The 27565-nt window shown below is 46.9% G+C and overlaps 3 protein-coding genes across 4 annotated transcripts; 1 reads left to right on the top strand and 2 right to left on the bottom strand.

Annotated features, from left to right (window-relative positions):
• Window positions 1–660: 660 nt before the first annotated feature.
• Window positions 661–9002, top strand: LOC143007320 (cdc42 effector protein 3). Its single transcript, XM_076158593.1, has 2 exons — window positions 661–803; window positions 6698–9002. Exon 2 carries the CDS (start codon window positions 7084–7086, stop codon window positions 8005–8007), a length of 924 nt encoding a protein of 307 aa, XP_076014708.1. The 5' UTR covers window positions 661–803; window positions 6698–7083; the 3' UTR covers window positions 8008–9002.
• Window positions 9003–11464: 2462 nt separating this feature from the next.
• On the bottom strand, window positions 11465–18536 carry ercc2 (excision repair cross-complementation group 2). Its single transcript, XM_076158589.1, has 23 exons — window positions 18418–18536; window positions 18179–18278; window positions 17851–17928; window positions 17700–17762; window positions 17383–17496; window positions 17083–17199; window positions 16732–16848; window positions 16515–16638; window positions 16277–16373; window positions 16034–16167; window positions 15701–15869; window positions 15475–15593; window positions 15205–15274; window positions 14989–15058; window positions 14744–14845; window positions 14567–14630; window positions 14274–14395; window positions 13940–14032; window positions 13749–13821; window positions 13303–13373; window positions 13051–13194; window positions 12623–12766; window positions 11465–12486 (listed from the first exon to the last, which is right to left on the bottom strand). Exons 1-23 carry the CDS (start codon window positions 18420–18422, stop codon window positions 12394–12396), a joined length of 2283 nt encoding a protein of 760 aa, XP_076014704.1. The 5' UTR covers window positions 18423–18536; the 3' UTR covers window positions 11465–12393.
• Window positions 18537–18863: 327 nt separating this feature from the next.
• On the bottom strand, window positions 18864–26655 carry klc3 (kinesin light chain 3). Of its 2 annotated transcripts, none has more exons than XM_076158590.1 (14): window positions 26433–26655; window positions 24076–24316; window positions 23815–23880; window positions 23422–23586; window positions 23156–23231; window positions 22675–22823; window positions 22489–22571; window positions 22183–22270; window positions 21862–21963; window positions 21472–21645; window positions 21258–21357; window positions 20954–21134; window positions 20750–20816; window positions 18864–20521 (listed from the first exon to the last, which is right to left on the bottom strand). In XM_076158590.1, exons 2-14 carry the CDS (start codon window positions 24283–24285, stop codon window positions 20435–20437), a joined length of 1548 nt encoding a protein of 515 aa, XP_076014705.1. In that variant the 5' UTR covers window positions 24286–24316; window positions 26433–26655; the 3' UTR covers window positions 18864–20434. The 2 variants fall into 2 exon arrangements, with proteins under 2 accessions (XP_076014705.1, XP_076014707.1); XM_076158592.1 differs by lacking the exon at window positions 26433–26655 and adding an exon at window positions 25311–25372.
• Window positions 26656–27565: the final 910 nt, after the last annotated feature.

Consider the following 27565-nt stretch of genomic DNA (forward strand, 5'->3'; position numbering starts at 1 on the left):
GTTAATGACATTTACTGGTTGGAGCTTTGATGAGTGAGCCGCGTGACGCGTTTACGTGCCAGTCATCAGGTCAGGAGTCTGCGGGGCAAATATGTGTCAAGGCAGCGAGGGACAAGCAAACGCATCCAGGACAAAGGGAAATTTCAAAATAAAACATTGACTTAAAAGTAATATTGGCCTTACAGGAACTTTGGTCCAAACAAACACCTTACAGCTAAACTAACACACTAAACTAACTAACTAAATAAAATGATACATTCCATGGCTGTAGAAACGCAACTTTTGATGTGGCAATAAACTGTATGAATCTGAAACATTACATTGACGATGAGCAAGTTCAAAAACCACAGAGGAATCATTCTTTAAACATAATCTTCCTTAAAGATTACACTCCTAGATTTAGATGCTACATTATGTTTAGTCCACCAATATTGTGTGATGAAGTTGTTGGATTATGTGCCACACAATCATCAAATTTAGAGTTATGAGTCTGAGAATTCTTATGCATTCAATACTTTCTAAAACCTTTGAATGTTAATTTAATCGCTTTCAGGTCAAAGGTTCCCAGTAGCATTGACCGGTACTTATCATTTACGCAAAATCTCAATATCTTAATTTGAAAGAGCAGACCGGAAGTGCTCTGTTGTCAGTACGGGTAGCTTGACTCCGCTGCTTCTCTCCTCCCGGCTCAGTCTCAGTCTCAGACTCAGACTCAGTCCGGTGAAGCTGCTGCGGGTCTCGCGTCTCTGTCAGTGGAATTTAAACTTAACCACTTCACTGAGCACAGAAGAAAAGATTTAAAGGTGCGTATCTCTGACAAACACACATTTATTCTGCTTGTTTTGGCTCATTTCCACTGCGCCTGCGCGCGTTCAGCTCTCTACCTGTTGAATCGATCCATTATTGTCTATTATGGGACGAAACAATGAAGCAGAAGCGGACCTTTGTAGCGTAATGCGCCAAACGCTACATGAGCAGTTTATCAACACTGGAAACGTTCAGGGGAGAAGAATAGAATTAGAGTTCAGTCACCGCAGAGCGACATGTCTACTATGTTATTCACTTAAACTGGAGTGGTGTGTTCTAAATTATGTGTGTGTGTGTGTGTTTGTGAGTGTGTGTGTGTGTGTTGACTGATGGTTGTATTCTCTCATTCATTCTTGATAAACATTTAATCTAGTTTACTATGAGCTCATTACCAATCAAGATTAAGTGTTACTGCGCCTCTTGGCCGTAGGGGGGCGCTGTTCCTGCGCTAAAACACGCGAGCCAGAGCTTCATTTCTACAATAATATTAACATTTATTGTTACAAACGCACAAACTAAAGTCTCACGCTGACGAAGAAACGTAATGTGTGAAAAACAAGAAGAAACTTAATCTGTGTAGCGCGTTTGGACACAAGAGGAGATGTTGTTTACATGTTTAGAGCCAACGTACGACTACTAAAGTGCGAATTCCAGTGGGAATGTTTGTGTCATAAATCAGTTACAAACTCATAAATGCGTTAAAATGTCCGGTTAAGAAATCTGCACGAATAAGTTTTATGAAAGTTGAAAGGCGTTTGTACTGAAACAACGGAGACTCACACACGGATACAACTTCAGTTTATACAAAGTTTAATACGCAAACTTTGTTCACAGCAGTTTGCATAATCGATGTGTTCACAGTTACCAGGTGGGAGAGGCTGTCAGAGTCCCGAAGATGAGCTCACTGGGTTACATAAGAATACAGCAGAGAGAGAGAGAGGGGGAGAGAGAGAGAGAGAGAGAGAGAGAGAGAGAGAGAGAGAGAGAGAGAGAGGGGGGGGGGGGGGGAGAGAAGGAGAGAGAGGGGATGGGGGAGAGAGAGAGGGGGGACTCAGCCTGATTCTTTGCTGTCTTTAATCATCATCTTCTGTTGTTTCAATCAGTTGCTAATCATCTTTGATGTTGTTTATGATTGATTGATTGATTACTTTGAGGCTCCTCTTAGCACCTACATTCTGTTGTTGCTGTTCATTTAAGCTTCTAAGCTCTTCCTGGCAAAATGACTAAATGTAAATGTATGTCCCAGTCTGAGGCATTCAGAGGGTGTGTGTGTGTGTGTGCGTGTGTGTGTTGCGACACACTGATGACTGGACGTTGCCTCGTCTCACCAGTTTCTCCAGATGAATCTGAACTCATTCATGACTTTCCTGGCAGTGTTCTGTGTCAAGCTTGTGCCCTGTGTGTGATGCAGGGAGTCACCAGCTCCTCCATGAGTCCCCTTAGGGCCCCACATTCTCACAGGGGCCATGAGTGAACAATTAGTGAGAGAGGGAATCGTCTTAACTTTTATGGTGAAGACAAACAAACCAATCAGACGGACGAGTGAAAGGCAGCAGACGTCTGAAGGTCTGTGCCTGCGTCAGAGCGTGTGTGTGTGTGTGTTTGTGTGTGTGTGTGTGTGTGTGTGTGTGTGTGTGTGTGTGTGTGTGTGTGTGGGGGGGGGGACGCGTGTTTGTCCTCAGAAGATCACAGAGTAACAGTGGCGTTAGGATGGAGACAGAACGGAGACACGCAGGGACGAGTCTGAGAGCAGAAACAGATGGAAGGTCAAACCTCCTCTGGCTGGTTGCATCATCGCCACAGACCCACATTCCATGTGAAGAGGAGCGGTGAAGCCTCCAGGACACACACACACACACACACACACACACACACACACACACACACACACACACACACACACACACAAAGGCTGTCTGAAGTGTTTCCTCCTCAGATCTGTCACCAACCAGCAGGTCAACTTTCCACTAAGGGTGTGTGCGTGTGTGTGTGTGTGTGTGTGAATAGTAACTGAAGCTGAAACAGTTCACACACTCAGATCAAGTCACATTTGAAAGATCTGATCTGATCATAGTTACCCAGGTAACAGGCTGGATTGTTAACTGATCAGTGAAGTTTGTGCATGAATCAAACATCTGACTGCATGTATGAACACATACACCGTAAACACACACACACACACAGAGGAGTAGCAGCTTGTTGGCAGTAAAGTTGTGGCAATGTGTGTGTTTGTGTGTGTGTGTGTGTGCCTTTTCCCCAGTGTTGTGTTTGCACTCACACACATTCCAACTGCAGTCCCATAAAGACAAAATGTGACACAATATGGCGCCTGCTCACACACACACACACACACACACACACACACGATGCACAGCTGTGAGCTCTGCCAAAAAGCACAATCGCACTTTGCTGCAGATGTTACTTCTCATTTCACTGAAGCTTTGAATCAGTGTTTCTTCTTCCTGTTTAGAGCCTCACACACCAGAGACTCTGAACTCTGAACTCTCACACACACACACACACACGTAACAAACTACAACTCAACATGATACAAAGTAAAGAGACGTATTTATCCAGAGTATCATGAGTGAGGAGCAAACATCCTCCCCCCTCTGTCCTCACTCCATCCTCCTTCTGTCCTCTGTCCTCACTCCATCCTCCTTCTGTCCTCTGTCCTCACTCCGTCCTCCCACTCCCGTCCTTCATGGCAGCCAGTGTGTGATCCCACTCAGAGCCTGTTAGGTGTCAGCGCTCCAGCAGTCGGGCCTCCGCCCCTCTGATCTGGTTCTGGTCGGTTCTCTATTCTGGTGTTTATTGTGTGTTTGTTGCGGTTGCGGCCCGTCTGTCTGTGTCCGCCAGCTTTAATGGACGCGGCTCTGCCCCTCCTCCCCTCCTCCCCTCCTCCCCTCCTCCCCTGCTTTGGTTTGTTAACGAGACTGTTTGCTTCACTTGTTCCACGTCTCTGTGCTGTTGTTGCTGTTATTGGAGTCAAACGTCGTCCTGCCATGTGGACGTCTCCGTCTTTATGAGTCTCACAGGCTGAACTTCAGATTAGACCCAGCTTTTAAAGAGCTGCTCGCTAATGGAGCTGCGGTTCAGTCCAAGTCGTTACGTTTAAGTGTGAGGCGGTGAGACGCCTTTGGTTTGTCCTGAAGGAGGACAATGTGAGGACAGACAGTTAAAGAGTTGGTGGCCAGGTCAGTCAGCCTCCATGTCTCAGGCGTAGCCGGCTCAGGCTGAATCACACAGAGGTAGAGGCTCAGTCGGTGTGTTCCCAGGTGAATCACTCATTGATGTAATAATGGTTTCTGTGGGCCCTCATGTCTCTGGATCGTCTCACACGGAGGTGAGGTCCAGATTATGCAACAGGCATGGAAACATTTAAATGATGTTTGGTGCGTTTCCTCCTCTGGCCTCAGACTCATACTGACATTACGCAACACCTCCTGTTTACTCAGAGAGAGAGAGAGAGAGAGAGAGAGAGAGAGAGAGAGAGAGAGAGAGAGAGAGAGAGAGAGAGAGAGAGAGAGAGAGAGAGAGAGAGAGAGAGAGAGAGAGAGAGAGAGAGAGAGAGAGAGAGAGCATTTATGCCAGTAAGACCAAAACTGCTGTGAGCACTGAGCCTGGGTGAACCTGAGCCTGAGCGTGTTTATGCTGAGCCTGGGTGAACCTGAGCCTGAGCGTGTTTATGCACACTGAGGTTCAGAATCAGAGGCTAACCCACATGAGAGCAGATGTGAGCAGATGTGGGCAGATGTGAGCAGCTTGTCCCCTTTAAGAGCGACGCACACACAGCAGCTTGGCTCGGGCTGAGAGCTGCATTGTGATCATCTGAGGTCAGGAAACAATGGAAGCAGGAGAACCTCTTCCTCCAGAACACTCAGGCCCATTCAGACGTGGATCTGATCCCAGAGGTGTGTGTGTGTGTGTGTTAGCGACGAGCCCAGAGCAGCTCACACACACGTGGAGCAGCTGCAGCCTTACTCAGCACTTCACCTCACACACCATCAGTGTGGGAGCGGTTAGACACAGCCGGAGCTTCTTCTTCTCTAACTTCATTAAGCTCAGTCTCATATCTTTAACATCTCTGTGGTTTCTGTCGACACGGTGATTTCCGCTGTTTCACAATGTCTGATGTCACCATGATGTCAAGGCTGATTGAAACACTAAATCATCCTCTGAGGGTTTCTTTGTTGCTCCATCATCATCATCTTCCTCCATAGATAACCTTCATCTCTCCTAAAGCCATGAAACTGCTCCGGTCTTCTCTCTTCATCATCTGTTCTTTATAACAACAACATGGAGATAACGTCTGGGAGTTCAAGCTTGTTGCAGTCGCCAGATATGAAACAGAGGAAAGAGCAGCAGAGGAACACGCTAAGAACACGCCTGACTGACCCACAGCTTCATATCTGACTGATGACACTCATGACCTCCATGTTGGTGATTGAGTGAAGTTATCTGACCTCATTCTTTACTCTTATCAGAGAGGAGGAACACGCTGGTCTTCCTCCTTCTAGCTAAGCTGTTAGGTTTCCTTTTGTGTCCCGTTAAAGAAAGTCGTCTCCTTCCTTCCTTCCTTCCTTCCCTTGTTCTTTCTTGTGTTTTTCTTACACAAGCGAAGGCGTAAACAGTCGACACCTTTTTTTATGCTCCAGCCGTGAAACATCACACATGAAGCTGTGTGAAGCTCGGTTGAAGCTCATGTGAACATTCAGACGCTGGCGTCACGGAGACGAGGACCTGTCAGTGTGTCACACTGGAGCCACATTGCTCATCACGCAGACGTGAACCTGCTGCAGCCACACTCAGACCTCCTGCTGCTGCTGGGTCCGCTTGGTCTTCATAAACTGGAGGACTTCTGTGGCTTTGACACCTTCAGAACGCTCCGTCTGCAAACTCAGACAATAAACCAACTGAGTCTGAAGATTATCCAGCCACAAATCTGGTGTCGGCTCAGTCACAAGATAAACACAACTGCAGCCTGAGAACACTCCCCTGTTTGAAACCGTGCGTGTGTGTGTGTGTGTGTGTGTGTGTCTGCATTGAGGACAGAGTTTTAGAGCATTCACACATATTTGAGATCACAGGATCTGAACACATTCATTCAGCGTTCAGGCCAGATGAACGATGTCACACATTCCTTCAGAAATTCATTTCCTGACACGTTTCTCTCTGTCAGCTGATGTTGGTGAGCGATAGTTGGGAGCTCAAAACATCTGATCTGGATTCTGGACTCACACGGACGCACCAGAGGCCTCAGAGGAGGAAAGGAACGGATTTAAGTCACATTTTAGGGTTAGAAGAAGAAGAACTTCTCTCCTCGTGTGTGTGTGTATGTATGTGTGTGTTCACAGTAACATTTAGAGGTTGAGATGAGCTCACAGGATCACAGAGCCTGAGGGGTCACCTGACCTGACTGCCATCCCATAATTCACTGATAACAGGACACAATGCAGTCACAGTCACAAGCAGCAAAGCTCCGACTCCTCCACCCTGATGTGTGTGTGCTCTGAGCTGAGGGTCCTCAGGAATGTGTGACCCACTCTGACTCACACTGTGACTCAGCGCAACAAGCCAGCACCCTCAAATCACACACACACACACACACACATCATCTCAGTCCTCACACACACACACACACTGTGTTTAGGGGGGTGGGGGAGTTTAGCAAACACTCTGGATTCCTGAAGTGTTTTCCATCATATTTCCGTCCTCTTCCTCACTCAAGGTTGTAAATCTCCTCCTGCTTTATTTCCGCCCCTCCCCCGCCTTCTGCCTCCTCAGCCCCTCCCTTCCCCTTTGCCCCTTCGTCTCCCCTCTCCCCCCCCTCCTCTCCATCTCTGGTGGCCTCTCTCTGACTCTGTTCCTCTCTTGTTTCCCCTCACAGATCTCTGGCGTTTTGATGTCACATTCCTGAGGTCTCTGCGCTCCCCGGTCAGTGAACTCTAAAGGCAGAGCCTGCAGACAGCCAGGCAGCCAGAGGGGATATTCTTCATCCCTTCATCCTCACCGTCTGAGAGGAGATAAAGAGAGGAGGAAGAGGAGAAGCTCCAGGGTTTGCTCGGATACAAAGAGAGAGGGGGAGCAGCTCTGAGGTCAAGGCCTTCCTCCTCACCCCTGAGTCACATGTCAGCGTGAGGCTCCGCCCCCAGGCTTTCTCTCACCACACTGAGCCACCTGATCCTTACTGACTGACTTGGAGCTTCAGCTGGGAGTTCTGCTCTGTGAGCTGCGTTTCTCTGGTTTGATCCCAGACTGTTAAGCTTTGAGAAGATGCCTGCTAAGACCCCCATGTACCTCAAAACGCCCAAGAGAGGGAAGAAGCTGAGGCTCCGTGACATCCTCTCAGGGGACATGATCAGCCCGCCGCTGGGTGACGTCCGCCACAGCGCCCACGTGGGTGCTGAGGGGCAGAGCGACATGTTTGGAGATGTTGAGTTCCTCCAGGGTAAGATGGACATGCTGCCGGCTCTGACCCGGACACAGAATGGGCACGAGCGCGCTCACAGCATGGAGACGCCGCTGGAGGACGGCATCGCCTCCAAACACGACTCGCACAACTACGCCTACAACGGTTTCCACTACCAGCACGCCTCCTCCGGCCTGCTGAAGACCACCATCTCTATGCCCGTCTTCATCGCCCATGAACAGGCTCCGCCCAAACCGCCACGCCTCCACCTGGACGACCCCTCCCCTACTTCTCTGCCTTCCCAGCCGCACCACTCGCATCGCCATGAGCAGCCGTCAGAGCCATGTCTCAAACAGCCGCAGGGCAACGGTTACATCCAGCAGCAGCCCAAGCCGTCGCTCTGCCAGAGCGGCGTGGCCGAGCATCTGGCCTCAGAGCCCTGCAGGGACATCTCCCTCTCCCCTGCCATCTGCAGGTTTGTCCCCTCCTCCGGCTCCTTCTCTGAGGTCTCTTCTGAGGACTCCTCGTCGGAAACCTGCGGGCCCCTGGAAGTTGCCCGGGGCCTCAACTTGGACTCTGACGCCGGTCTGAGCAACGAGGACCTGAGGAGCGAGCACAGCGAGTCGCCCTGCGGCCCCTTCCTCCCAGCTCACCTCACAGCCTCCTCTGTGGTGCCACGGTCAGACTCCATGATGGGGCTGGATCTGGACCTGGGTCCTTCAATCCTTGAGGATGTCTTGAGTATCATGGACCGCTACACGACTCTGGACAACCGCTGTGAGCTGTGAAGAACAACCACATGCTTTTATATGTGAGTTATTATCCTTAATAGACTCTGTGAAGAGACTGGAGGAGGGAAATGGACTCCACATGGAAACTGGGTCAGGGAGACTTCAGGAAACTTGACAGCTGTGTTTAAACTTAACGAGGACATTATTGATAAGACGTGCTGGAACATTGTGTCACACGGAAACAGCCGAGGCAACAGGCTGGTCCTTATGAGCCTTTATCTGAGCTGGAACACTTTAACACTAACTGGAGGAGGACAATGAACATTATCTTCCCTTTTCTGGGGACAAAATAGAAGCCAGCCTGTAGCCACGTTTCATTCTCTCTCAATCTGACTTCTGCTGTGAGGATTTCTATTCTTTTAACGGCTCACAGACCTGCTGGAGCTGCAGGACACACAGCTCCGTCCAAGAGACCACAGCAGCTCATAAGCTACTTTTCCAACTTGAGTTTGGGTGTTGTTGCTTGATGGCGGCACAGAGCTGCTCAGTCAGACTAAGCTGACCTGCTCCACACTGCAGGGTTTGGATCTCTGCTACATGATTGACTGCATCTTTCAGCACTGAAAAGGTTGAATCAAGGTTTCTGCTTTTTTTTTTTACTGTGATCCTTCAGTGCCAGATGATTCATGAGTGTAGAAGTCTTTACACGTCTTCATGGTCTTAAGCTTCAGGGGGGTAAAGATCTAAACTCTCAATACCCTTTGGCTCCACCTGGTGTTACTTTTGAGAACAGCACCACTAAGCAGAGGCAGATCTGGGTTAATTGTTATTGCTTAACAGATAAGACATAAAACAAATAAAGTGCTGCTTCACAAATAGTTTTATTTTTCAGATTTTGCCTCCTTTTTATTTGAACACTGACTCCTTTCCTCACCGTTGGCCTCCCTAACTTACACCAACGTCTGCATTATCACAGTAGCCTGTTATTCAAATGTCATTTATGCTGTATACATCACTGTAATGTATGAATAAATATGATCCTTTAAATATAACTGCCCATTTGTCGTGGCTTGTTCACACACACACAACAGTCCCAACACATAGTGAGCTGCCCGAGTAACCAACATCATGCCGTCTACTTAAGCCGCTGCTACAGATAAGTCACAATTTGTAAATCAGTTTATCAGATGAGATTTATGGCTGAGACTTTGTTCAAAATCTTAACCAACCACAAACTAGCTACAACACCAACAAAGAAGAATAAAAGGCTGCAAAAAGCGCAATCTCCCCTCAAACACACAAACATCAACTCTCCATGGCAACCAGGGGACAACCCTAACCATCACCTTTGCCTGAGAGCTTGACCTCTATGTTAAAGGTTAAAGGCTCCATAGGCCACTGACAGGCAGCCAATCACCACACAGCTCACAAACAAACAAGGCACTAGACCACCAGCTGCAATCAAATAGTGAAAAGACAACAAGCCGACGCAACAAGGCAGAGAGATGCAGAGGGAGCTTAACGGAAGCAAACACAAAGCTATAAAGCAATGGGCTGATGACAAGTCACACACACACGCTTACACGCACATGAGAGACCACGGCCCGGGGCCAGCACATCACACACACTCCCCTAGAACTATATTTGGTATCTTTGAACAAACTGGACATTTAGTTATAATCTAAAATACATTCACCTCAGTTTAGGTCCCTTTATTTCTTGGCACATACTACAGAAACATAGTTTACAAAGCGCTCGGTGAGTTGTCGGTGCCTTTGATGTCTGCGGGTCCGCTCTAAGGCTCCAGGTGAGCGGGGAGCTTGGCTCCCGGAAAGGGAACACAACGCTCATGTTGGTGAAAACTTGTGCGGTAGTTCAGTTAAATAAAGTTGTTTAAATAAATTCCATTGATCTTTTAACATTTGAGCGTTTCAGCTTGTACAGCTCAGTTGTGTCGCCTCGGCTTGTTAGAAACGAGGCGACACAACTAGCTAACATGCTAATGCAAGAAAAAGGTGGATGTACTAAGATGTCAAACTGAGTATTTATACAGCTCATGTACATAAAAAACAACTTTGTATAACTAATTATGACAAAACCAAACCAAACCCCCCACGGTAGATGAAATAAATTACGTTTGAAGACGGCGCTCCGCTCTCGCCTGCGTCCGCCATTGTGGATTGACCCGGAGGCGCCGTTTCACCGCATTGCATTTTAGGATTGCATCACACCGCGGGGCAGACACCTGGACACCGGTTTGTCCTCATAGATGACGTCACATGATGGGTGAAGACTGAGGCCAAGACGAGCCGAGCCAACATGGCGCCGAGAGGAAATCACTGCGCCACTCTAACACTCACTATTTTATATCTTTACTCAAGAAACGAGTTATTCAATCACACAAGTTATTGTGAAAATAATCCACACACAGTTTCATTTCGAGCTCTTTCAAGCACTTTATTCAACATGTAAGCACTTCACAAACCTTGAAAATTGACATGTTAAAAAAACAGATATTCAGTGTCGTTATAAAATGCGACTTTGTACAATCACAGCAGGAACAACATCAGTCTGGTCTGTATGACAGACAGGAAACAGTCACACTGCAGAAGTGATGTTTTCACCTCATCAAAACAATAAACATTAAAAACAGAAGAAACTGAGCTGAGAGGCAACAAAAATGTTTCAAATATATCAATTTAATGTGGAGGAAACATACATCTGTCTCTCCTAACATGTCACTGTGACTGCTGGCTGGTGTTTCATCATATCCACCTCGTCTCAGTGTACGTGTGGGCGTGTTGTAATACTTCATACACTTTCACTGTGTAGTAAATGTGCACCGTTGACCTCAAACATGGCTGCTTCTGCTGAGCATTACACACTGAACATTCAGTGTGTGTGTGCGTGTGTGTTTTAAATGCAATATCCTGATTCTGTGTGTGAGACATCCGGAGTGTAAGCAGATCTGCAGATCGCTTCAGTCAGCTGTATTTTCTAAATACTTTTCATGGGGTTTATCAGTTTAATGTTGCTTTGGTGCCAGACTGTGGAGTTCACCACAAAAAAAAGAAAGGTGCAATGTGAAAATGTATTTACCTTACAGTTTTAGGAATGATTCGATCTGCTGAATCCCTCTCCATTTTTAAAAACAGATCAGTCTCTTTCATGAGCTTCTTCATACCTAATGTCTAGCTATTCATTCAAAACAAAACCATAACTATCGATTCCCATAAGAATGAATCTACACCCTTAACCTGCAAGACATAATGAGGACATAAGTGTTGTGAATAAAAGTTAATAAAAATATATCAAGTAAAGAGTCAGAGAAAGTTTATTCATGTATGTAAACTTTTCTGTGATGAGTAACTGGAGTCTTTGTCTTAATGCAGTAAACTCCACCCGTCTGGCACGCTTAGTAGGTTAAAACAAACTTAGGCTTGTCCAAAATCATTCACTGTATCAGGAGGTTTACACTCAGTTGTCACTTTATTAGACACACCTGTACAATCCAATATAACATCCTCTTTATAAAGAACCACTGTGAAACTGATGATGTTCAGTTTGAGTGGACTGATTGTGTCAGAGAGGAGTTGAGTAAACTCAGAGCTCATTGTTGTGACAACCCTCACATCCATGATGAGGCAGAATATTGGAAACATCTCGTCAGCACCTGCTGTGGCCAAAGGTGGCGCTGTGACGAGTCGCTCTGCAGGCTGCTTGGTTTGCCTGTAGGCTTCAGGTCTACGTGCTTTAAGGCTTTGTTTGTACAGCGATTAAGACAACAAATCAGCCTTAATGCAGTGGAAATTGGCACAAATCTGAGTTTTGTTGAGTAACAGATCTAGTTTATGTGGTTGTCAACTTCTTCACAGGAGTTTTTCTGCCTCTGTGTGTTTTTCCACACAGGGCCGACTCGCCTCATGCTGTCGTTACACAACACCTCATGTTTACATGGAAAAGCCTCAGATTCCTGTTGATCCCGTGCATGAGGGAAAAAAAAGAAAAAGAGAAACACTTCTACTGAGTGCATATAAACAAAAACTAAACCAGGCCATTATACTGGATTGTATTGATCAGGTGGGGCGTATTGATCAGTTGTGTAGTATTGATCAGGTGTGTCCAATAAAGTTAGAACAACGCAGTGAAGCAGCCAACAAAGATCAATAAACTATTTTGGACATTATTCAGGTGATTCTTCTCTTACATGATTGTTGTTGGCTTTGACCATAGTTGTGTGAATACTTCTGATGTTGCATTATGGGTAAATTCTGACTCCACATCAGAGTCTCTCCGCTCAGAGGAGTGAAATGAATAATGAGGCGTTGACCTGCTGCTAAGGCTTTGAGCGCCTCATTAGCGATGATGATGTCTCAGAGAGACCTTAATGGCAAACAGTGGACGTTGCTACGGTGATAACATGACGGGTGTGCGTCATCACCTTCAGGTCTGATGAGCGATCCGAGTGATTTTCTCCAGCATCTCCTCCGACTGGAGCTGCTCGAAGGTCAACAGAGACAAACCCAGCTGGTCCTCCTGAGAGAGGGGGGGGGAGGGAGGGAAGGAGAGAGAGAGAGAGAGAGAGAGAGAGAGAGGGAGGGAGAGAGAGGGAAAGACTTAACCACGCAGGCAGTGGAGAAGCAGCAGTCTGATGTTCAGCCGGCCCTCTTACTTGTCTGAAAGGCTGAGCCATGTGTCTGAGGAAGTGCTTGGACAGCTGGATGGCCTCGTCCACAGTGAGGTTCAGGCTGCCGTCACTGATGTGCTCCTGAATCCAGCGAGGGAGTTTCCCACGCTTATCTGCTCGGGCGTAACGCTGTGGAGGGGCCGGCAACATACCACAGACAAGTTACAATGTGTGTATATGTGTGTGTGTTAGATAACAGAGAATATTCATCACTACACTAAATCAACACAACAAAAGGGACAGATAAGTAAACTCTCACACACACACACACACACACACACACACACACACACACACACACACACACACACACACACACACACACACACACACACACACACACACACACACACACACACACACACACACACACACACACACACACACACACACACACACACACACACACACACCTTATCAGCAAAAATCATCAGGCCGTAGTCGGTCTTGCCCCTGATGGCTCGGCCCACACACTGAGCCGCGTGTCGCATTGCATCAAACGTCAGGAAATCGTTCTCTCTGATCTGGAATTGATCCCTCAGATACTCCAGACGAGCCTGGAACACATTGGAGGACGTTTGAACTGACTTTGACCTTTGAAGGACTCCGGATAACTGGGTCACTGTGTGGTGCATGTATAAGATCACACATGTGTACACACTGACCTTCAGGATGCGGCTCTGCGTGTAGACATAAGGAACCCCGAACATGATCACAGCTCGACCAAAGTGATGCACTGCAGGGAAAACACAACCAGGGTCAACAAGCTGCTCAGAGTTCATCAGATACTGAGCTACTAAGACTCCCGTTCCTCTCTGTGTTCCTGGAAAACGGGACGATAGCATCAACTTCCCGTTAGTGTTGCTTAGCAAATACACGTCACACACCTGTTACTAATCACCACAAACACACACTTACTGTTCCTGCTACAGAGTTAAAGAGCCTAAATAATGGATTCTTGCATATTTTGCCCTAAAGTAGAGTCGGTGAGAAATAAAGGAACAATAATTCTAACAGAGTGGAATGTGTGGTATCCCGTTTCCTTTCATGTTGATGCGGCCCACATTTCCCCACAGAGCTCCAGTGTCACGTTGCAGCTCTGATCCTTTACCAAAATCTATTCCTTCAGACACTTTTCCTCTGGCCACAGACAGAAGAATGGCTCCTCTGCCGTTTTCACACGCCTGCAGAGGGGAGACAGACGGGGAAGGTCAAAGGTCACAGCTTTGGAGCCTGCCCAGATAACAGGGAGGATTGTAACGTGTCATATTTAAGACGTCAGAAGAAAGCCGTCGTTCTGACCTCATGGTATTTTTCCAGAGCCATGCTGGTCTCTGCGGCATCTGGAGTCTCGATGAAGATCAGCTTGTTCCTCTGGATGTTCTCCAGGATTCCCTACACACACACACACACACACACACACACACACACACACACACACACACACACACACACACACACACACACACACACACACACACACACACACACACACACACACACACACACACACACACACCCCATTATGAAGTGTTCTGGGCTCTTACACGCCAACAGTGACATTTTTCTCATGCAGAATTTTTTATTTTTAAATGCAGTAAACGTTAATCAGGTTGATGATCAAGCCCAGACGCACCTGTTCATACCAGGACGCCACGATGTTCTCCATGTACGTGTAGCTGGTGAAGAACGCCACGATGCCATCAGGCACGATGGCAGACATCTCCAGCAGGAGGTTTCCATAGTTACGAATCACAGCTGGAGATGAAAACAGTCAATCCATCTCAAAGAGCTTTTAATTTAAAAAGATTTCATAAAGAACTAAAAAAATATTGCTGAAGTATCTGATCATTAAATCTTAAAATATCAATAAATTGCAAAGAATATTCTCTGATATAATTCATCAAGGATGAAGACGTTCCTGCTCACCAAAGTCTTCTCTGGTCTCAAACTTTGAGCTCAGAGCCACCTGATCGTTTCCTCGGCCAACAATCTATCAGAGCGAGAGAGCGAGAGCGAGAGAGAGGTTTAATAGATTCATATTACAGTGTGAAGATGATGTGATCTTGTTCCACTTCTTCTGTTCTACAGAGTTCAGTTACACACCAGTGGACAGAGGCAGGTTCTTGCCAGTGTCATGGTGAAGGACGCCATGGTAACGGGGCGGAAGTCGAGGATTTTGGGATAGATGTCGAGTGGAGAGAGAGTCTGAGGAGAGAGAGAGGGACACCAACATGATGTTTGTAGAAATGAAGAGCACATCAGTGAACATTCAGACTTACAATATAGTAAAACAGTGAAATACTGCCATTGTGTTACAAATGTGATTAAGGATACACTTGTAAACTGACCCCTGAGGTGATGATGACTGACTGAAAGCGCTGGAAGACGGGTTTGATGGCTATGGACGGGTCCATACAGCTGAGAGGGGACAGACAGGTCAGGTGTAAACATGGAGACTCAGCTAGAGCAGCAGAGATCATGTAAGCGTGCCGACAGAGTCGTCCACTTATGAGCGTCCAGACTAAAGAGACTCAAGCTATTTCCCCTTTTAAAGCAGCAGGTACCTGAAGTGGAGAACAGGGTTTGCTATGGTTGGAGTTCGGTCTTCAAACGGCTCAATGATGATGGTGAAACCTGAGAATGACAGAAGAGAGAAACATCTCAGGAGCTGCATCAGGGTCAAACCACAGAGACTCAAGATAAAGACACACATGGTCTGAGTGTGTGTGTGTGTGTGTGTGTGTGTGTGTGTGTGTGTGTGTGTGTGTGTGTGTGTGTGTGTGTGTGTGTGTGTGTGTGTGTGTGTGTGTGTGTGTGTGTGTGTGTGTGTGTACCTTGGCTGTAGGTGCTGACCAGCGTAGCAAAGTTAGAGATGAGTGTAATGGCTGAGAAGTCTGCGATGTCAGCGATCTCCAGCGTCCGCAGCAACGACTGCAGCCTCTCTGAACAAAACCTGGAGGAACAGGGGAAGGAGTGAAAAGAGAGAGAGAAGGAAGGAGTGATGAGTGAGAAAGCAAGTCAACAACAGGAAACAGCCGGGCTTGGTCTCGTCACACTGACCTGAGGGGCTTTCTGTCGATGCAGACTTTGTCGAAGATGTCTTTGAGGAACTGCGGCGCGCTCTCCTGCACCACGTGCTGCACCCTCAGCCGAGACTTCAGGTACTCCAGGAAGCGCCGCAGGAAGCCCACAAAGTGCTCGGCTGTGCGGATGGTGCCGGGGATGGCCTCTGGAAAGGGAAGAAAGCAATACAGAGATACGGCTTCCATGGCAACAACAGCAAATACAAAATAATAAACAGAAAACAACTTGAGTGGAAATTAAATTGCAGGTGTTTATTGTGTTTGTGTGACGACAGATACATTCTAAGACAACAACTGTCGATGTTCCTACCTTGAAGGATTTCGTCAGGTAACACCGGGTTTGCCAGGTAGACGTCCGTTTCCCTGGCAACGCTGGCCTCCTTCAGCCCCTCCACCAGCCGCCTGTACTCCTCATTCAGCTTGGCCGCGTCCGTCTCCTTAATGCTGTCAGAGGAAGGAAGGAGACGACGTGAGGAAGGAAGGAGATGACGTGAGGAAACCTGACCTTTGACCTCCTGACGCCCCGGGTGCCGACCTTTGACCCGGCTCTTACTTTTGTATGGTGCTCTGCAGCGTCTCCACGTTGGTCTGACAGCGGTCCAGCGTTCGTCTGGTGATGTTCACACTCATGGCGTCGATACACACGTTATCTGAGAGGAGAACAGGGAGAACGAAGATGAGATGAGACAAGGAGACGAGATGATGACCTGATCCTCCTCTACAGGAGCCACAGCACTGAGCAGACTCCATGAAGATGATTGTTCTGACTCTGGGCTCCTTCATCTTCCCACCTATGTTATGAGCTTCATCAAACACCACCACTGACTGCTTGGCCAGCTCCTTGGACACCAGGTCAGCGATCTTGGGGTCCAGCAGGTAGTGGTAACTGTACACCACGATGTTTGCATGCAGGATCTGGGAGGAGCCAAGAGGAAACATGACTCACAGTAAGACTTCAGGTATTCTCCTTCACAGAACAGAATCTGACACGGGAGATAAAGAGCTTACTGAGTGTCGAGCCAGATAGTAAGGACACCATCCTTTCTTTCTGCCGTACTCCTTCAGGTCGTCAAGGTTATAGATGCCGGCAGGAAGGGGCACCTGTCGACCCACCGCGTCAAACGCCTGCGGACAGGAAGAGGACAGACAGGTGAGACTCAGGGGGGCAGCAGCATGAGAGCGTCCTCAGCTGGATGAGGTCACAGTCAGACTGGTCTGGAGTCTTGGGTTGCGTTATCTCAAGTGATCTGATCCTCTGCACGTCTCAGTCAGTGTATCCTCACTGTATCTACCTTCTGTCCTCTGTGAGGGACCAGAAGCTCTGATCTACAGGATGAAAGGTTCACTTTGACCTCTTACCTCGTAGAAATCACACACAGGCACGTCAGGGTCGACTTTGTGTTGTGCTCGGACGTAAGACGCTGTCAGGCTGTGGCACTTTCCATCGATCTCTTTGCCTAAACGCAGAGCGCTCACCTGAGGAGAGGAGGAGGGGGAGGAGCCAATGTTACAGGAAGGAGCAGCAGGGAGTTACATTCTGACATTCATTCAGACCTTTAAGAAAGCACAGGTGACAATGTAGAGCTGTGTTTCACTGACATATCAGTGAAACAGGGAGTGAAGTCTCCCTATTGTTACAATAAGAGTCAGGGCTCCTACCTCTGGGTGAATGCACAGGTTCTTCCTGGAGGACAGTGCCAGAGCCAGGAAGTTGTTCGCCTCTCCAGTCTGCTTGGTATAAAACTCCATCAGCTTCCTCAGCTCCTCTACCACCTGAATCAAACACACACACACACACAGGTCAGCAGCAATAGTACACTGAAACATCTCATTTTATTCTATCTATCTATCTCCTGATGCACCGTGGAAACACCATCTTACACAGAAACAGCTGGTCTGCAGTGTTTCTCGCTGATGAGATCTAACCTAACACTCTTTCAGTGCACACACACTTGGTTTAAGGGACGACGACTCACCTTCTCAATCTCAGGAACAGTTCTGGAGCAGTAAATGAGCTTGGTCACTACTAGAGGAAATGCCTAAGAGAGAGCGAGAGAGAGTAAGAGAGGTGAGAGGTGATGAAGAGTTTGATATGCTGAAACCTAAATGAGAAGAAGCTGCACTCACTTTCTGGTAGGCCACGATGAGCGCCAGCAGAGAGATGGTCTTCCCTGTTCCTGAAGGCATCTCCAGGACTCCATGACCCTGATGAGCAGCATAGGGTGTGTGTTTAACAGGGTGTGTGTGTGTGTGTGTGTGGGCATGATGCTGCAGAATTGTTTGTTTGGCTCTGAAACACCATGACGACCAACATGACCCAAAACATGTGAAACTCTGCCTCTCCATCATTGTTTTCATTTACAATACACTGATTCAAACGCTACATTGAGTTCTGTGTGTGATGAGTGTGTGATGAGTGCGTTATGTGTGCGTTATGTGTGTGACCTCCACGCACCCTCGCGTCCAGCGTCCTCTTGAGCTCCAGCATGTAGGAGTACTGCTCGGGGTAAATGTAATCATAGGGGAAGTAAACCAGCAGCCCGTCGATGTTCAGCCTGGAAGGAGAGCGCATGTGTGAGCTGTTATGATGCTAGGCTGCCCGAAGCTAACTTAGCCACACGCTACACGTAACCCACAGTAACCAACATGTCTGACGCGTCTGCAGCAAAAAACACAACAAACACACACACTTACTTCATGTTTGCTGCACTTCTCCACCTGCCCCGACACCTTTAAACTGTCATTCGTCTCTTTCTGTATGCAAACACACACCGCACTGGAGCACAACACAGAAACATTCCGCGCATGCGCGAAGCCGGTAGACCACTTCCTGTTAATTCTTGCAAAATAAAAGGACGTGAAGAGGAAGACGATACGCGGATGCGGTAACGGTTTTCAGAATAAAACCGTGGACCGTTACATTGGGTCACAATAAGGAATGATATGATATTGCATTAAAACAAACAAAAAACGTATTGACAACTTAGCAACAGATTGAGATTGTATCTATCAAAGTGTATCACTTACTTACACCATCATTTAAACAGGATTAATTTAAACCAACTTCATTACTGCTACTAAACATACAAAAATATTTAACACATTCAGCTTTACAGGCGGCACAACAGAAACAACAAGAGTTTACGAGTCCAGCAAAGCTTTATTTTACATTTCAGGTCCAGATATAAAACATTCTGAAGCTCCATAACAGACTCGCATCCAAAGAGACTCAGCAGTTTCTACATGAACATCACTCTGTAGTGCTTTAGACTGTAGTAACTCATGCCTGTGCCCATTAAACAGCAGTAACATAACACAGCTAATGTACAAACAGTGGTTCATTATGGAAAAATATAGCTTTTGTGATTTTAGAACCATGGCTACATATGAAGGTATGTATCCTTCACATGTTCCTTTGATAGCAGCTCCGTTTCTCAGCTTGCTTCCAGTTTGTTTCCCTTTAAAACTCCTGAGTGGGAAGCAAAGCGTTCTTTAGTGTTTAATGTGATCAAATTAAATAAAGATTTTGTTATCCAAAGTCACCAGATAGACATTTTCTGCACACTAACTTGAAATGACAGCTGTAACACAAATGTGATCAAACTACTCTGACAGCAACAGCAAAGAGATGTGAAAATATGTGAATTAGAAAATAGTATTTGATAAGAATTTCTATTTGCTACTCGTCACACTCGTTTGTGTTTACATTCACGTTAAAACTTGATTAAAACGTGATTATTCTACGATAAAAACAATAAATGATTCAGAAATGTAAACACCATTATTAGAGTGAGCTTATATTGATTGAAGCTGATTTCAGTCTGAGAAAAGGAACAAGATTATATGACAGCAATATAATATAAAGTAAAGCTACATGTCTATAGTCTGACATGTTTCACCTCCTCAGACTCTTTAATTCAGTTTTGCCTTCAACACTGTGCAGAAACACAATCACTCAGTTGAATGTGCATGTAAACTTAGAGACACACTGAGGGGCAACAATAACTCTGGGTGTAACTTCCAAAAAATGTTTTTAGAAAAGTTAAATTCAAATTCCGCTCATGAAGCTGCTGAAATGTTTGAGAGCATTGATCTGATCAGAGACGATCAGATGGAAAAGTAAAATCACCACAGAATTATTTCCTGCATTTCATCCTTTACCAAACTAACATTACATTTATTTTGTGGAGTTATGAACTAAAGTAACTGTGCTAAATGTGGAATGAAACGACTCAATTAAATACAGTTTAGTTTGAAACAGAAGTGGAACGTTCAGCACAACATAAAGGCAAATAGATGCAATTATAATTAGGATTATTTGTGAAACAGTTTGACCTCCAAATGTAACAGTAACACCTCCATAGATTCAACCATCGTGCAAATAAAGACAAATATCTCATCTTCCCTGTGCTTTTGAAGAAACAAGCCATAATATTTAGTATAAAAATCAATAATCAATTTTAGCTGAGACACGACAAAGTTAACAGACAAAGTTCAGATTTCAACTTCATTTTGAAGTTGTGTCTTTTTCATTATTTAACTGAATTTAAAACCTGAACTTAAAATCAGAAAGGAATGAATTTCAAAAATGAAGTGGCAAGTAAAAGTTCAGTAAAATAAATAGAATTTGTTGACATAACAATCCACAGTAAACGCTCAAAACGAAGCCAGTACCTCTAAATCTGTCCGTGTGTGTGTGTGTGTGTGTGTGTTAGCTGGTCCCGCTCAGTGAGCCTCTCCTGGCCAGACTCTGGGTGCTGGAGCTCAGGCCTCTGATCTCCGTCCAGTGGCTGGAGATCTGAGGAGGAAACAAGCAGGAGAAGAGACTCAAACTGCTGCTGAACAATCAGACGTCACATTGTGTTAAAGACAACAACATCAAGCTGCTTCACATGAAACATGATGTTTGCTTGAATGTTTTCCAGAAGCAGTAAAGACATGAGGGGGAGTTATTCAACCAAGGCTCCTCCAGACCAGCAGGTGGCAGCGTTTTACATCTGACTAGAACATGTCATGTCACACACACCTGTGCAGGCTCCTGAGTCTCTCTGGCCTCAACATTGAGCACATTGAGTGAGTTGGCCCTCTTCATCCTGGAACACAGCAGGAAGCTTTTATGGTTATAAAGGACATGAAAGCTCTGAAGCATCAGAGAGTTTATGAAGCTAGAGTTCTTCAGCTTGTTAAGCATCATTGGTCACCTATGGAACACAGCAGCAAATAATATTACCCAGCATTCCTTGGGGTGGACTCCTCCGTTCCCGCTCCTCTCAGCTTGCGCACCAGCTTCTCGCTGCTTCGCCGTATGGACTCTCGGAGTTTGGTGAAGGAGCCGCTGCGCTTCAGAGTGCCGACTCCATCCGGCCTGTAGCTGCCGTCCTCGGCACCGGACCAGCGGGGACGACCGTCGCCTGGAGACAGAGGGACAAAGACGGTTACTGAAGGAAGACACGCTTTCATCATGGACGTTTACATCAGAGGAATGTTTGAGGTTGTGTTTTGTGTAGACGCTCCTGCTTCTGTTTGATGTTTACCTTCCACTGATCCAAACTCCTTTTCATGCGCTCTGGTCAGGATCTCTTTGTAAAGAGCTTCAGCCTGCCTGTATTTACCCTGCTTGAGATAACAGGAGGCCTGCAGAGACAGAAGGGATCAGAAGTGAGCGAGAAGAGGAGAGGAGAGGAGAGAAGGTTCCAGTCCAGATGAAACAGTAGAAGCCTGAGTGAGCACATTTCCCCTCTCACTCACCAGGTTGTTCTTGGTTTTGGCCACGTTGGCGTCGTCCGGCCCCAGTTTGCTCTGGTAGATGTGCAGGGCCCGCTCGTAGTACTGCTCCACCTCCTGGTACTTTCCCTGGTTCTGGCACAGCAGAGCCAGGTTGTTCAGCTGCTTGGCCACATCAGGGTGCTCTCTCCCCAGCACCTTAGGGAGCATTCACACACACACACACACACACACACACACACACACACACACACACACACACACACACACACACACACACACACACACACACACTGTGTTAAGATCTCAAACCCTGGAGCCTTTCTGTTCACCAGAACCAAGAGGCCTCTAATGTCTGACTGAGTTTCTGCTGATCCTGAGTCCGACCCGGGTCAGACAGGAGGAGCCTCTCACCTTCTCTCTGATCTCCAGAGCTCTTTTACACAGAGGCTCCGCCTCTTTGTATTTCCCTCTTTTCCCATAAAGCACTGCAAGGTTGTTCAGTGTCGCTGCCACCTGTTAACACACACACACACACGTGTCACACAGCTCCTCAGTCAGAGTTTAGTTACTATGACAACAAGATGGTCCCAGGGTGCAAAAGGAGAATCAGAGCCGCTCAGAAATGTTGTTGGGTTTTATTCATTGACAGAATCATGAAGACTTGAATTCAACTCAGTACGTGTGTGTGTGTGTGTGTGTGTGTGTGTGTGTGTGTGTGTGTGCGTGACGTACAGCTGGATGATCGTCTCCCAGAGTTTTCTCCCTGATGGCCAAAGCGTCGTTCAGCAGGTTTGCTGCTTCTTTGTATTTGTTCTGATCTCTGAGAAGAAAAAGGAGGCACCCAGATGGAGACTCAGGTTCAAACACACAAGCAGCCTGATCCAGCATGTTTGGATCAGCACACACACACTCTTCTTTGTTTTAGGTTCTCATTTTATTTGAGATACAATCGACTCCTGTCTCGGTGAAATCCAACTGGAAATAAGCAGAACACGGAAACAATCGATGTTGCTGCGGTTGCCACGGTAACTATCTCACCTGTACACCAGTGCCAGTATGTTCAGCATGGTGGCCACGTCCGGGTGATTGTGGCCTGAGGACTTCTCCAGATCCTCCAGAGCCTGTGGAGACACGACTCATCAATCACAGCTGGAATCTAGTTCACTAAGTGTTTTCCACATTAGAGTTCAGAGTCTGGTGGTTGTGGGTTTGAGTCCCTCTCACCTGTTTGCAGAGTGGCACTGCGACCTCGTATCTCCCCTGTGAGGCATACTGGATAACCAGGTTGTGGAGCGTTCGGAGGCGAGCGGGGATCTCGTAGCCGCCCTGCTGAGCCGCTGCCGCCGCCGCACTGCTGTGGTGAGGCTGCGACACTGAGAGGAGACGGATCACATAAACATCAGAGAACAGCTGACAACACAACCTTCTTCTCAGGAATGAATGAGAAAGAATATGTCTTTCTGAATAACTTATAAAAGCTAAAGTGAAAGGTTTAGTTGTCCTGTGAGCGCTCATGCTATGACCTCATCACAGCGGTGATGTCGCTGCTCTAAATGTGACATCACATACTGGAATGTCTCTGCTGTGTGAGAAGAACTGCAGAGATTCTATTAGGGAGATGCAAAAGACACACATAAACAAACACACACACACACACACACACACACACACACACACACACACACACACACAGACGCTTCCTTACTCTGTGGCTGCTCCTCTTCCTCAGTGGGGAAGAGATCGTCCAGCGACTCCTTAGTGGAGGATCTGTCATTGTCCTCCTGTTGAACAAACAACAGGAAACTGTTACACTTAAAGAACCACACACACACACACACACACACACACACACAGTCTGCTCCACTCAAAGCTCCAGTATAAACGCTGAGTCATCCTCCTCTCCTCAAACATGAGCAGTTCTCCACCATGTGAACCCTACACCTCCTCTCTCGTCTCTGCGTCTCCTCTCACCTGCGGCGCCTCCTCCTGGTCGTATTTGCGTATGGAGGCCATAAACTGCAGGTGTCTGTTCTGCTCCTCCAGCGTGACGACCACCTGCTCCCTGTCCTGCAGACGCTGCTGAGCCCCAGCCAGCTCGTCCCTCAGCCACTGGTTCTCCTGACAGAGACGACGCACCTGAGCCAGGAGGAGGCAGAGGACCAGGAGGAAGAGGAGGAGGAAGAGATGAGGAGATGATATAAAACCATGTTAGATAAGGGTTAAGGAAAGTAAGTATGAGAGGAAAAGGGAGGGAATGCAGGAGGCAAAGGAATGAGCAGAGGACATGAAGGAGATTAAGAAGGAGACGAAGGTGGAGAAGTTAAAGAGCTGAAGAGGTCTTCATCACTCCTGGTATCTTCTCACCTGAGCTCGGAGCTTCTGTTTCTCTGCTTCCAGGGAGCTCAGGTGGGCCGACAGCGCCATCATCACCTGCAGGGACCAGACAGCAGAGCTCAGAACGGGCCAGAACCTTTCACCTGAACCAAAGACTGAGCCTGAGCCTGACCCAGGCCTAAGACTGAGCCTGACCCCGGCCAAAGACTGAGCCTGAGTCTGAGGCAGCCTGACACATTGACAGTATTTGATCATATAAGAGGGAGGATCTCTCCGCCTCCATCTTGGTACCTGCGCCTCACTCAGCCCAAGCTCGATCCTCTCCAGTGATTGACGGATGATTCCGCTCTTCTCCTGCTCCACGCTGCCGCTGTCAGACGCCAGTCGGCTCTCCGTGGCCCCCTGCAGGCTCTCCAGCAGGCTGCAGTTTTCTCCTCTCAGCGCCTCCAGCCCGGCGATCACCTGCTGCGTGTTGCATATTATCTCGTCCGCCGACAACATGGCGTCGACTCCAAGGTTCCTCCTCTCAAATCTGGAAAACAGCACAAAGGAGTTAGAGAGTCAGCAACGTAAACTCCTGTAGGCCTGGATGCAGACCTTCAGCACCGCTCTGCATGTCAAACATCTAACAAGCATAAGTTCAGAGTAAACACAAGACAGAAGAGGAGAGACGAGGCAGATTCAGTTTGGTTCACAGAGAGAGAAATTTACATTCAAGTAAATTTAATGAGGTTGGCTCAGTGGAATCTCCTCTCTTCAGTCACTTAAGTAACCAGTCTGATGTATATTCAGCCAATGACAGAATCCTCCCCTGTTTCATAGCCGTATAGGTGATTGTGGTAGAATGAGTCATAATGATCAGTAACAGTTTATTATCTAAAGCTGTTGAACACTGTCTGAACTGTATGAGGTCGTTCCTACAGTGCATGAAGTAATCTAATCAGTAGTGAGGTCTGGTTGTAGTATTCTTACTCCTCATGCCAGTGGTCATGACTGATTCTGACTCAGCGCACCAGATTTCCGACAGCCAATCAAACGCCTCGGTGCATTCTGTGAAAACAAACATGGCTGCCGTGTCGAGCAGGAGCGTTGGTGGCGGATCTGAGGATGTTCAGGCTAACTTGTGTACAAACGCCTCAGGAGGTACAGAACAAGCACCTCAGGCTGGAGAACCTTCAGAGCAGCCCGACCTGTTCTTCTAACTACTAGTGAAGTACAACACAACTGCTGTGGAACATACTTTGGTTAAGCTGTGTCGTTTATTGGTTCTTATAGTCTTTCTATTCTGAACAAACTCAGCTGGTGGACTTTCACAGAGACATTGTGTGTGTGTGTGTGTGTGTGTAGGAGTCCTGAGGCTTCACTGTGGTTTGGTGGCTGAAGTGAAGGTATTCAAAGAGCTCCAACCACAGTGTGTTGATGTGGATGACATCATCTCCGCTCATTCAACCTGCTAGTAATTCTACTGGAGCCCAACCTCACCCTCAGGGAGAAACACAACAACAACACACACACACACTGGTCACCTGCTGACAATGAAAGAGCTCAGAGCCAGAACCTGCTGTCAGCCGGGGGCCTGAGGTGGCAGAGACAAAGTGAAAGGGCAGCGAGACGCATAGTTTGATTCTGTACATTGTTTCTTCTCTGTTATATAAAGTGACTGAACTCTGAGGGTGACACCTGTACAACTGGATCCAGAGAGACAAAACACTGGGTCCTGAACTCAAACTACTGACGTCAACATGGAACTCACACACACACACACACACACACACACACACACACACACACACTTCATTAAGATTCATCCTAAAGTATGAGGTAGTAAGTGAGTCACTAGTCCAGCATCAGACTGTGACCTGTGAGTCCAGACCTGAGGACCTGAGGACATGAGGACATGAGGACATGAGGACCTGAGGACATGAGGACCTGAGGACAGGACTCACACGGCCCCTGACCTCTTCAGCAGTCTGATGGGCCTCGATATCTTGGCCTTTTACCAATTTTAATCTATTTTTTGCTTGCAGAGTTGCTTTACAGTAGAATGTAGTGGAATGTACAGTAGTTGTGTTTACATCCTGACAGGATCCCGTCAGTAGGAGGCGCTACAGAGACGCATCTGAGTCCCTCAAACCTCCAACATTCACTGAAACGATGATGATGTGGAGACATTCTCACGCCTGAACAAGTTGATTTACAGTCCCATCATCACAGTGGGTTCAACCGCATCAACAAATGATTTATTCCTGTATAATCAAAGTTTGAGTCCACAAACAGACTCTTCTGCTTTTAAGTAAATGTAGTAACTGAGTGACTGTGGGGATGTGAACTTTGTTACACACAACAGCACACACACACACGCTTCCGTCGTCATGGGCTTTGTTTACTGCTGACCTCGCTACATGAACATGAACATTGTGTTGTATTTAAGCGTTATAACGTATTGTGATGTAACATAACAGTCCGATGAGCAGCTGCTGCTGTTCGAATCGGAATTAACTGATCGTGACATCATCGGCTGAGGGGGAACATGAGCGGTTCTAATCCCGTCAGACAATAACGTGAACACACACACACACACACACACACACACACACACACACACAGAGAGGAGCTTCATGGCCCTCAGAAACAAAACGTTACTTTACCTGCTTCCAGCTTCCGGCGGCTTCAGTCGGCTTCCATCCGCGCTGACGGCACGCGGCGGGACAGCAGGAAGGTTCTCACATCAAGCGGACACGTAACCGCCGTTTGGCCGCTGAAACGGGTGAAATGTAGAAGCTGTGAGCCATTCACCTGCTGCACGACAACACACACATACTCAGACACACACATACACACACACGGAGCTCCTCCTGTCAGCGCCACCGTCAAAACAGCGGGAGGAAGACATTCACCAGTTTTTTAAGCCTTCAGAATAAAAGTCTTTTAACGGATGCAGAGTTTCAGTTAATTTTTTAGTCATTCTTGCCTGGAAAAAAAGGCATAAAAATAATTTATGTCTCATTACATCCATTCTCATTATCTGGGCGCGTTGTCCAGATACTGAAATCCAGCAAATTGATCAGGGCTTGTTTTGTAGGTTCCCACATCTACATTAATGTAGCAAAAGTAGGAGGCGATAGTAAAACACCGGTGTTAATACCAATAATCGAGACATGTGATACACCACAAAATGGAGAGTGGCTATATCTGAGCTAAATCACTCGCATTAGTAACAAGTTCCAACCTACAAATAAATTATACGCAACCGGATCATGAATCACACTTTTATTCTGAAAGCACATTTTTCCGGTGTTATTAAGTATGTCTAACTGGACGGATGCCGCTGAGGAGCTTACCTGATCCCATGTCTCCCAGCATGCACCGCGGCACCAGGCCTGGCAGCAACAAAGATGTCAGACAAACACAAACACAAACACAGACGCGTTATTTAAGACGAAGTTAACACTGAACAAACACACAGAGTGACACAGGACGAGGTGTGTTCTGCTAAATACAACCAACGATGTTTTATTTGTACCTTTTTAAATTGTATTTCATTCCCAAAAATTAATTTCCTAACCTCTCTCTCTTTCTCTCTCTCTCTCTCTCTCTCTCTCTCTCTCTCTCTCTCTCTGTGTGTGTTTGTGTGTTAAGCTGCTGTAGGAAAGAAGTTTTAAGTAGCAATTGAGTCACATTAAGAGGTCATTAAAGCGGCTCAGCAGCTTAAAATATGCTGAATGCAAAGAATGTGTGTGCGTGTGTGTGTGGACAAAGATGGAGGGACTTTTCTCTTTCA

Source organism: Genypterus blacodes, unplaced genomic scaffold, assembly GCF_046128005.1.
Source record: "Genypterus blacodes isolate CSIRO-AG114 ecotype Tasmania unplaced genomic scaffold, CSIRO-AGI_Gbla_v1 ptg000084l_1, whole genome shotgun sequence".
Classification (NCBI taxonomy): Eukaryota; Metazoa; Chordata; class Actinopteri; order Ophidiiformes; family Ophidiidae; genus Genypterus; species Genypterus blacodes.